This window comes from Microcebus murinus, chromosome 30 (assembly GCF_040939455.1).
Source record: "Microcebus murinus isolate Inina chromosome 30, M.murinus_Inina_mat1.0, whole genome shotgun sequence".
Taxonomy (NCBI): Eukaryota; Metazoa; Chordata; class Mammalia; order Primates; family Cheirogaleidae; genus Microcebus; species Microcebus murinus.
In genome coordinates this window covers 780,429-792,500 of record NC_134133.1, presented here as the reverse complement: position 1 = coordinate 792,500, position 12,072 = coordinate 780,429, and the positions used below count along the sequence as shown (strand labels likewise).

The 12,072-nt window shown below is 45.1% G+C and overlaps 1 protein-coding gene across 1 annotated transcript in view; it reads right to left on the bottom strand.

Moving 5' to 3' along the window:
• TAFA4 (TAFA chemokine like family member 4) overlaps window positions 1-12,072 on the bottom strand; it is a 76,563-nt gene that overhangs the window by 8,046 nt on the left and 56,445 nt on the right. The window contains exon 4 of the mRNA XM_075998802.1: window positions 150-274. Coding sequence (XP_075854917.1) covers window positions 150-274 — 125 coding nt within the window. The remainder of the gene's footprint in view (window positions 1-149; window positions 275-12,072) is intronic.

Sequence of the window (12,072 nt, the reverse complement as noted above, 5' to 3'; positions counted from 1 at the left end):
ATTTCACTCTATTTGAATCAATGTCTTACTGCTGTCTTATTTTCAGGGAAACATGATAATGTTCTGTCGATGGCAACATAAAATCCAGGGCAGGGGGGACCCCGTAGTTAACAAGTTGTAAACTACAGTCGTGTTTGGTCTGTACTTGCCTTCGTAGTTTTGACTTTATTGCCACTGCTGCAGGCCCAGCCTGAGTAATCCGGCAACACTTTGCAATCCTCTCCTTCCAAACAAGGGTTCATGTGGCACCACCACTTCTGAATCACTATGGAAGCTGGAAAACAAATCATACTTGTGACACTGTTTCTTCCTCCAAATATGCAAAAATAAATAAATAAATAAAAGCTCAAGACAGAGCAGCACGTCGACTGCAAAGACTGCTAATAAAAGAACGATTTTGCCATAAGTAAATTTAAGGAGTCCAATCAGCCGTCTCCTCTACATCATAAAGTATTTAATACTTCTCTGCAGTTGGCTGTCTGAGCGTCATGCAGCTAAGAGAGCGAGCTCGGGTTTTGCAGAGGGTCTGTCTGGGTTTGAATGGAGCTGTGCTACTTTCTAGACTTTTGAATGACCTGGGACTTACCCTCTCATAGCCTCAGTTTCTTGATCTGGAAAACAGAGATTAAAAAAAAAAAAAATAGATCCTCTCCCCAAGATGTCAAGAGGATAAAGCTAGTCTGTAGGAAAGTCGTCTTTTCTGACTTTGAGGCCAGTCGCGATGTTCTCGGAAAACGTTGGCTGCTACTATGACCATTGTACTATGGTGGATGTTTACACGTCTGTGTTCTTACGTGTGGTGCTCTTTGTTAACAGCCGATATCAAGTTTGTTTCTTGGTTCTCTATTCTGTTCCATCATGTGTCCATGTTTATGCCAGTACGATAATGTTTTGATTACTGTAGCTTCGGTTATAGAACATATAATTCATAATATAATTTGAATCAGGGTGTGATGCCTCTGGCTTTATTCTTTTTTTTTTTTTTTTCTCAAAATTGCTTTGGCTATTTGGAGTCTTTGGTGGTTCCATACAAATTTTAGTACTATTTTTCTACTTATTTCTGTGAAAAAGGGTCACTGGGAATTTTGACAGGGATTCTATCTATAGATTACTTTGGGTAGTAATGACATTTTTAACAATATAGTTCTGCTCGTCCAAGAACACCGGATATTTTTCCGTTGATTTGTGTCTTCTTTCATGGATACTTTGTTGTTATGGAAATGCAACTGATTTTAGGTGTTGATTTTGCAGCCTGCATCTTTACTGAATTTATTAGTACCAAACGTTTAAAGAGGAATTACTGCTCACCCTTCTCAAATTCTTGCAGAAAATTGAAGAGGTGGGGAGAACACTTATAGACTCATTTTACAAAGCTAGCATTACCTTTATACCAAAGCCAGTAAAGACACTACAAGAAAAGAAAATTATAGGCCAATAATTTTGACGAACATAGATGTAAACATCCTCATCTAAACAACAGCAAAGCAAACTGAATAGTACATTTTTACAAATCATCCATCACAATCAAGTGAGATTTCTCCTTGGGATCTAAGAATGTCTCAGCATACACCAACTAATACCCTTTCCACTTAGAACTGGGGCAAGGCTGCCCACTCTCTCCACTTCTATTCAACATAGTGCTGGAATGTTGCTATAGCAACAGCAATAGCAATGCTTGCTACAGCAATAAGACAAGATTAAGGGTGTCCAAATGGGGGCAGAAGAGATAAAATTCTCACTCTTTGCAATCACAATCACAATCCAATGATACACCATATCAACAGAATGAAGGATAAAAATCATATGATCATCTCAAAGCATTTGGCAAAATTCAACATCTTCTCATGATAATAACTCTCAGCTAAGTAGGTGTAGAAGGAATGTAACCTTCACATAGTAAAGTAAAATGACAAGCCCACATCTAACCTATTGAACAGTGAAAAGCTGAAAGTTTTTCCCATAAGATCAAGAACAAGATAAGGATGCTCACTCTCACCACCACTTTCCAACCTGCTACCAAAAGCCCTAGCTAGCCCAAGCAGGCAAGTAAAACAAGTAAAAAGCATCAGAATTGGAAAGGAAGAAGTTAAATTATCTATTTGCAGAGAACATGATTTTTTTTTGAGACAGAGTCTCACTCTGTTGCCCAGGCTAGAGTGCTGTGGTGTCAGCCTCGCTCACGGCAACCTCCAACTCCTGCGCTCAAGTGATCCTCCTGCCTCAGCCTCCCGAGTAGCTGGGATTACAGGCATGCGACAATATGCCCTGCTAATTTTTTCTATATATTTTTAGTTGGCCAATTAATTTCTTTCTATTTTTAGTAGAGATGGGGTCTCACTCTTGCTCAGGCTGGTTTCAAACTCCTGACTTCGAGCAGTCCATCCACCTTGGCATCCCAGAGTGCGAGGATTACAGGGGCGAGCCACCGTGCCCAGCCAAGAACACGATCTTGTATAGAGAAAACCCTACCAACTGCCGGATAGATTTCACTCAACCACCCCAGGATGTGAGATTAGAGGATGGAGATTAGAAGATGGAGATTAGAGGGTGGAGATCAGAGGATGGAGATCAGAGGGTGGAGATCAGAGGATGGAGATCAGAGGATGGAGGTCAGAGGATGGAGATTAGAGGATGGAGGTTAGAGGATGGAGGTTAGAGGATGGAGATTAGAGGGTGGAGATTAGAGGGTGGAGATTAGAGGATGGAGATTAGAGGATGGAGATTAGAGGGTGGAGATTAGAGGATGGAGATTAGAGGATGGAGATTAGAGGATGGAGATTAGAGGATGGAGGTTAGAGGATGTGAGATTAGAGGATGGAGATTAGAGGATGAGGTTAGAGGATGGAGATTAGAGGATGGAGATTAGAGGATGGAGATTAGAGGATGGAGGTTAGAGGGTGGAGATTAGAGGATGGAGGTTAGAGGGTGGAGATTAGAGGATGGAGGTTAGAGGATGGAGATTAGAGGATGGAGGTTAGAGGGTGGAGATTAGAAGGTGGAGATTAGAGGGTGGAGATTAGAGGGTGGAGGTTAGAGGTTGGAGATTAGAGGGTGGAGATTAGAGGGTGGAGATTAGAGGGTGGAGATTAGAGGATGGAGATTAGAGGATGGAGATTAGAGGATGGAGATTAGAGGATGGAGGTTAGAGGGTGGAGATTAGAGGATGGAGATTAGAGGGTGGAGATTAGAGGATGGAGGTTAGAGGATGGAGATTAGAGGATGGAGATCAGAGGGTGGAGATCAGAGGATGGAGATTAGAGGATGGAGATTAGAGGATGGAGATTAGAGGATGGAGATTAGAGGATGGAGATTAGAGGATGGAGATTAGAGGATGGAGATTAGAGGGTGGAGATTAGAGGATGGAGATTAGAGGATGGAGGTCAGAGGATGGAGATCAGAGGGTGGAGATCAGAGGGTGGAGATCAGAGGATGGAGATCAGAGGATGGAGATCAGAGGATGGAGATTAGAGGATGGAGGTTAGAGGATGGAGGTTAGAGGGTGGAGATTAGAGGGTGGAGATTAGAGGGTGGAGATTAGAGGGTGGAGATTAGAGGATGGAGATTAGAGGATGGAGGTTAGAGGATGGAGATTAGAGGATGGAGATCAGAGGGTGGAGATCAGAGGATGGAGATTAGAGGATGGAGATTAGAGGATGGAGATTAGAGGATGGAGATTAGAGGATGGAGATTAGAGGATGGAGATTAGAGGGTGGAGATTAGAGGATGGAGATTAGAGGATGGAGGTCAGAGGATGGAGATCAGAGGGTGGAGATCAGAGGGTGGAGATCAGAGGATGGAGATCAGAGGATGGAGATCAGAGGATGGAGATTAGAGGATGGAGGTTAGAGGATGGAGGTTAGAGGGTGGAGATTAGAGGGTGGAGATTAGAGGGTGGAGATTAGAGGGTGGAGATTAGAGGATGGAGATTAGAGGATGGAGATTAGAGGATGGAGATTAGAGGATGGAGGTTAGAGGGTGGAGGTTAGAGGGTGGAGATCAGAGGATGGAGATCAGAGGATGGAGATCAGAGGATGGAGATTAGAGGATGGAGGTTAGAGGATGGAGGTTAGAGGGTGGAGATTAGAGGGTGGAGATTAGAGGGTGGAGATTAGAGGGTGGAGATTAGAGGATGGAGATTAGAGGATGGAGATTAGAGGATGGAGATTAGAGGATGGAGGTTAGAGGGTGGAGGTTAGAGGGTGGAGATTAGAGGATGGAGATTAGAGGATGGAGATTAGAGGATGGAGATTAGAGGATGGAGATTAGAGGGTGGAGATTAGAGGGTGGAGGTTAGAGGATGGAGGTTAGAGGGTGGAGATCAGAGGTGGAGATTAGAGGGTGGAGATTAGAGGGTGGAGATTAGAGGATGGAGGTTAGAGGGTGGAGATCAGAGGGTGGAGATCAGAGGGTGGAGATTAGAGGGTGGAGATTAGAGGATGGAGATTAGAGGATGGAGGTTAGAGGGTGGAGGTTAGAGGATGGAGATTAGAGGATGGAGATTAGAGGATGGAGATTAGAGGGTGGAGGTTAGAGGATGGAGATTAGAGGATGGAGATCAGAGGGTGGAGATCAGAGGGTGGAGATTAGAGGGTGGAGGTTAGAGGATGGAGATTAGAGGATGGAGATTAGAGGGTGGAGGTTAGAGGGTGGAGGTTAGAGGATGGAGATTAGAGGATGGAGATTAGAGGATGGAGATTAGAGGGTGGAGATTAGAGGGTGGAGATTAGAGGATGGAGATTAGAGGGTGGAGGTTAGAGGATGGAGATTAGAGGATGGAGATTAGAGGATGGAGGTTAGAGGGTGGAGGTTAGAGGATGGAGGTTAGAGGGTGGAGATTAGAGGATGGAGGTTAGAGGGTGGAGGTTAGAGGATGGAGGTTAGAGGGTGGAGGTTAGAGGATGGAGGTTAGAGGGTGGAGATTAGAGGATGGAGATTAGAGGATGGAGGTTAGAGGATGGAGGTTAGAGGATGGAGGTTAGAGGATGGAGATTAGAGGGTGGAGATTAGAGGATGGAGATTAGAGGGTGGAGGTTAGAGGATGGAGATTAGAGGGTGGAGATTAGAGGATGGAGATTAGAGGATGGAGGTTAGAGGATGGAGATTAGAGGGTGGAGATTAGAGGGTGGAGGTTAGAGGGTGGAGATTAGAGGATGGAGATTAGAGGGTTGAGGTTAGAGGATGGAGATTAGAGGATGGAGATTAGAGGATGGAGGTTAGAGGATGGAGATTAGAGGGTGGAGATTAGAGGGTGGAGATTAGAGGATGGAGATTAGAGGATGGAGATTAGAGGATGGAGATTAGAGGATGGAGATTAGAGGGTGGAGGTTAGAGGGTGGAGATTAGAGGGTGGAGATTAGAGGGTGGAGATTAGAGGGTGGAGATCAGAGGATGGAGATTAGAGGGTGGAGATTAGAGGATGGAGATTAGAGGATGGAGATCAGAGGATGGAGATTAGAGGATGGAGATTAGAGGGTGGAGATTAGAGGGTGGAGGTTAGAGGATGGAGATTAGAGGGTGGAGGTTAGAGGATGGAGATTAGAGGATGGAGATTAGAGGGTGGAGATTAGAGGATGGAGATTAGAGGGTGGAGATTAGAGGATGGAGATTAGAGGGTGGAGGTTAGAGGGTGGAGATTAGAGGATGGAGATTAGAGGGTGGAGATTAGAGGGTGGAGATTAGAGGATGGAGATTAGAGGGTGGAGGTTAGAGGATGGAGATTAGAGGATGGAGGTTAGAGGGTGGAGATTAGAGGATGGAGATTAGAGGGTGGAGGTTAGAGGATGGAGATTAGAGGATGGAGGTTAGAGGGTGGAGATTAGAGGATGGAGATTAGAGGGTGGAGGTTAGAGGATGGAGATTAGAGGATGGAGGTTAGAGGGTGGAGATTAGAGGATGGAGATTAGAGGATGGAGATTAGAGGGTGGAGATTAGAGGGTGGAGATCAGAGCATGGAGATTAGAGGATGGAGATTAGAGGGTGGAGGTTAGAGGATGGAGATTAGAGGGTGGAGGTTAGAGGATGGAGATTAGAGGATGGAGATCAGAGGATGGAGATTAGAGGATGGAGATTAGAGGGTGGAGGTTAGAGGATGGAGATTAGAGGATGGAGATTAGAGGGTGGAGATTAGAGGATGGAGATTAGAGGGTGGAGGTTAGAGGATGGAGATTAGAGGATGGAGATTACAGGATGGAGATTAGAGGGTGGAGGTTAGAGGGTGGAGGTTAGAGGGTGGAGGTTAGAGGATGGAGATTAGAGGATGGAGATTAGAGGGTGGAGATTAGAGGATGGAGATTAGAGGGTGGAGGTTAGAGGATGGAGGTTAGAGGATGGAGATCAGAGGATGGAGATTAGAGGATGGAGGTTAGAGGATGGAGATTAGAGGATGGAGATTAGAGGATGGAGATCAGAGGATGGAGATTAGAGGATGGAGGTTAGAGGATGGAGATTAGAGGATGGAGATTAGAGGATGGAGATTAGAGGATGGAGGTTAGAGGATGGAGATCAGAGGATGGAGATTAGAGGATGGAGATTAGAGGGTGGAGATTAGAGGATGGAGATTAGAGGATGGAGATTAGAGGATGGAGGTTAGAGGATGGAGATTAGAGGATGGAGATTAGAGGATGGAGATTAGAGGGTGGAGATTAGAGGGTGGAGATTAGAGGATGGAGATTAGAGGGTGGAGATTAGAGGATGGAGATTAGAGGGTGGAGGTTAGAGGGTGGAGGTTAGAGGGTGGAGGTTAGAGGATGGAGATTAGAGGATGGAGATTAGAGGGTGGAGATTAGAGGATGGAGATTAGAGGGTGGAGGTTAGAGGATGGAGGTTAGAGGATGGAGATCAGAGGATGGAGATTAGAGGATGGAGATTAGAGGATGGAGGTTAGAGGATGGAGATTAGAGGATGGAGATTAGAGGATGGAGATTAGAGGGTGGAGATTAGAGGGTGGAGATTAGAGGGTGGAGATTAGAGGGTGGAGGTTAGAGGATGGAGGTTAGAGGATGCCGGAGGTTCTCTGGGTTCCTGAGCCCCAGGGAGCCACGGAGGGTGTCTGATGGTCTGAGCGAGGCTGTGTGACCACACAGGACACGGTGCCCGGCAGGGGAGAGTCGCCTGGCGGGCAGTGAGGAAGGAATGGGGCGCAGAGGGGACCCCAAAGGAGCAGAGCGACTGAGGCACGCGGCAGCCCGCGCTGGCCGAGCCCAGGAGGACAGGGTTACTCTGACACCCAAACCTAGATAAAGAGACAACAAAAGGCGTCTAGGCGTACATCGGGGAAATACACACCACCACTTCTTAGTGACGACAGGAGAAAAGAAGTGCCCGCCTAATATTTTAAGAATTTAAAATAAAACCAAAATTAAAAAAAAAAAAAAAAAAAAGGGAAGCCTGGGAGATCCAGCCCAAGCTCTCATGAGCTTATTTACTGGTTTTTCTTCATTAAACTGGAAAATAGGAAGTGATGCCTTCCTCTAAAGACAGATTTGGTCCCAATTTTCAACACGGCAAGCTGCCCTGAAATTTACAATAGTTCTATTTGCGAAAAAAATAGTTAATAAGTATTTTCTCGCCTTCTGGAAGAATCCATGGAGAGAGAGGGGCCCCTATCAGTCCATACCCTCATGCCGAGGTTTCTTTGGGAAAGACTTTAACCGGCAAATGGTCTTTGAGAAGGAGACATCAAAGGAGCCACCCTGATGAGCAAAATGCAAGTTTCGAATGGCTTTACAGAGTTAAGGATTGACTAAGGGGCTCAGAGCAAACGAGGGACCTCACCAGCAAAGCTGTGACCTGACAGTCCCAGCTACCTGGGAGGAGGCTGAGGCAGGAGGATCGCCTGAGCCCAGGAGTTGGAGGTTGCTGTGAGCGAGGCTGACGCCACGGCACTCACTCTAGCCTGGGCAACAGAGTGAGACTCTGTCTCAAAAAAAAAAAAAAAAAAAAAAAAAAAGTGACTAAACAGCCCAGAACTTGAACCTTGCAGCTCAAGCATCCTGAGCCCAGGTAGGAGCTGAGACCAAAGTCCCCAAAGGAGGATTATTCTGTTGAAATAACCGCCGAGAACATCTGCCCACTCCCCTGCCTTGTCTGCCCAGGGGAATGAGTCTGTAGGAGGCGTATATATTTTTTTTTCCTGTTACAAAAGGTCATAGTTATACTTGAAATGAAAAAAGTAATCTTGTCACTCCTATTTTTAAAGTAAAATTTCCTTTTAGAAAGCCCCCGTGCCTTCCCGACTTACGAAAACACATTAAGATCCCTATCTGCACCCTGCAATGGATTTCCAGTTTTATGCAGAAAGAAAGGAAGAAAAAATAAATAAATAAAAGGACGGGGAAACCCTTTGTGGTTTTGTCGTACTGGCTAGTACGTTCTAGAGTGTCGTCTTCTAGGTGAAGATTTAAGGTGATCGTTAGCTGTTTTGCTTCTGGCGAATTTTCCTTACTCTCTGTTATATAAAATGAGCTTCATGTCTCTCGTCCCAAATAAGTATCACTTGGTTAAATAATACACACGATTGTGCATTTATAGAATACATGTGTGTTACAGATATATAGATAAGCCCACCTTCAAATGAGACTGACAGAACAGGCTCAATTTTCAAGAGTGGGTCTCTCATTTGGTGACTTAGTTTTCAGTTGTATTTACACAGAATTCAGGTTTTTCTAAAGACAAGTGAATTTTAACACTGCCACTCTGGAGAGAAAGATTAAGAAAATATCTTATCAGAATATGAATCTTCTAGAATATGCTTCAAGATTTTAATGTCCTATAACGCTTCAGTTGTTTTTGCTCTTACCGCTATTATTTTAAGACACTGTGTTCCTTAAAAATTTAGCCATGTATTAATTTTCATATTTCTATATTAGTTCCAGAAAAGAATCTACACCTACATGACCCAGCTAATTCACTTAAGAGCAGTAGTTAGAGCACTAACGATTTTTTTTTTCCAAGGACTCGCACTTATTTTCACATAGTCTTCAAATAATCACAATACTGTTATTCCCCAAAGCACGCCGAGTGAGCCAGCATGTGTGTGATCTAGCTTTGTCCCCTCTGCTACGTGCAGACTCACACGGATATTTGGGACCTTTAAAAGTCAGGATTTCTCAACCTCAGCACTATTTACATTTGGGGCCAATTGATTCTTTTTTTTTGCCCCCCATTTGTTATTTTCTTTTTTTTTTTTATTTTGGCATATTATGGGGGTACAGATTTTAAGGTTTCAATAAATGCCCTTTCCCCCCCTTCCCCCAAAAGTCTGAGTCTCCAGCATGACCATCCCCCAGATGGTGCACATCTCACTCACTATGTATGTCTATACCCGCCCCCTCCCCCCTCCCACCTGCCCAATACCCTATTACTGTAGCACCTATGTGTCCACTTAGGTGCTGCTCAGTTAAGACCAGTTTGCTGGAGAATATATCTGGTGCTTGTTTTTCCATTCTTGGGAAACTTCACTTAGTAGTATGGGTTCCAGCTCTAACCAGGAAAATATAAGATGTGCTATATCACCATTGTTTCTTAGAGCTGAATAGTACTCCATGGTATGCATACACCACATTTTATTAGTCCATTCTTGGATTGATGGGCACTTGGGCTGTTTCCACAGCCTTGCGATTACGAATTGTGCTGCTATAAACATTCGAGTGCAGGTGTCTTTTTTGTAGAGTGTCATTGGATCATTTGGGTAGATGCCCAGCAATGGGATTGCTGGATCCAATGGTAGATCCACTTGTATCGCTGTGAGGTATCTCCATGTTGCTTTCCACAGAGGTTGAACCAGTTTGCAGTCCCACCAGCAGTGTAGGAGTGCTCCTCTCTCTCCGCATCCACGCCAGCATCTATTGGCCAATTGAGTCTTTATTTGGAGGGAGAATCCTGCTCATTGTAAAATGTTTAGTGGCATTTCTGGCCAGTAGCGCCCTCCCCCACATGTCTCCAGACCATGACAAATGGCCCCAAGGCACAAAACCCTCCCTGGCTGAGAAACATTGATATACACTCTATAGACACACTCTGCTCAAGACGAGAGGCTGTGCAGACCCGCTCACAGTTTTGCTTTACCAAAAGCACGCCAATCTGTTGTCAACACCATGCCACCTGTTTCCTATCTCCCTTCCTGCCCTCTCATGGCACCAGTCTACAGCTCGTGCACACTCACTTGTGCCCTCTCTCTCTCTCTCTCTCTCTCTCTCTCTCTCTCATGCAGGAATCCTGGCTAATCACGAAACACACACGCTGACAAGATGACCTGTCACTCAGGGATCACATCTTTCCTTCTCAGAAATCCCAGGATGCTTTATGTAAGCTTTGTCCACAGCTCTTGACACCCTTGCTTATACCCCGCACACTCTGCTGGAATGCAAATATTCCCAGGAGGCAAAAGTTAAATCCTAAAACTCCATTCATTCCAAGACCTCTAGCATCAAGAGCTCTGGTTTACCTCCCAGTCCTGTCTCCCATCATTCCCAAGCCACCTGCGGCTGCCACTGTCCTATGTCGTGTGCTGCCGGTTCCCCCAATTCCTTCCACCCTCACAGCCCCTACCTACTGTAATCGCTTCTCGTGGGTCACCAACCCTGACCCCTGACCCCTGTCCCCTCTCTGCTCTCCCATGGAGTCCCTCATTTGTGAGCATTTTTCTCTCTCCTAGTCAAACACAGGCTCCTCGCAAGCAGGACCTGAGTGAGTCTCCTTATCATCCTATCCGTGAGCAGCGAGGAACAGAGAACAAAGGTGCTGAACTAAAACCTCATGAATGGGCCGGGCGCGGTGGCTCACGCTTGTCATCCTAGCACTCTGGGAGGCCGAGGCGGGCGGATTGCTCGAGGTCAGGAGTTCAAAACCAGCCTGAGCGAGACCCTGTCTCTACTATAAAAAATACAAAGAAATTAATTGGCCAACTAATATATATATATAGAAAAAATTAGCCGGGCATGGTGGCACGTGCCTGTAGTCCCAGCTACTCGGGAGGCTGAGGCAGGAGGATCGCTTAAGCCCAGGAGTTGGAGGTTGCTGTGGGCGAGGCTGATGCCACGGCACTCACTCTAGCCTGGGCAACAGAGTGAGACTCTGTCTCAAAAAAAAACAAAACAAAAAAAAAAACCTCATGAATGCACCGACCGACATAACGTGCACACCCCTCCAACTCCCAGAGGGTTTCTGTAAACTCCTGTCATTCACCTGACCACAATGAAAGACAAAAAAAAAAAATCTTTTAAGTAGCAAAGAGAACACACCCCATAAAATCACCCCATGAAAACACATCATAAAGGAACACCCTGTGTCTCGTCTCGTAGTCCACAAAGCCATGAACGCTGTCCACAGTCCAGACAGTAACTCTCCTCCTCCTCAACGGAATGAATTCTGACATCTCATAAAACTGGGAGAAATTGGGGCATCATCAAAAAAAAAAAAAAAAAAAGCTTTGAAAAGTAGCTGCCTTCCATTCCTAAGCTTTTGTCGTATTAATCTCTTTTAAATCCAAGGTTTAGAGAGCATTCATTTTGACAAAGTAAATTAAGCTCCCTTATAATATGCACTTATTTTATCATAAAACCATTCAGCACGATCTCGACAGAGCTGCCTTGTGACAAATGCGTGTAGAATCCAGTTTCGGCCACCAAACCGTCTTGTCTGAGCCAGCTGAAGGCTACTCACCCACTGCTGAACGGTTACCTGCTTTTAGTGGCCCCAGGAACCAAAGCCTCAGTCAAATAATCCCCTTGTCTTTCCTCCCAAATCCCCAACTTGTATCAAAGACACATTTCAATGTGATTCAGGGGGTTTTTTATAAGTTAATCATAACAAAAAAAGTCTGGTGGGAGGAAACAGCTAATCGTGCTCCCTGGTTTAACTACTGGGAGCTGTGGCTTTTGTGGAAAAGCAATGGAAAAGCTAGGTAAGCATCTGCAGCAGCGTGGATTAGCGGAAAATGCAAAAAGGATATTCCGGTTTCTATGTCAACATTAATCAGTGCCCTGCTCCGGCATCCTCTTGCCTTTGTTTTAATTTAAATGTAAATTCGGGTGAATTTTATATTTTAGAACGTCTCTGTTCTTATTGACAAGT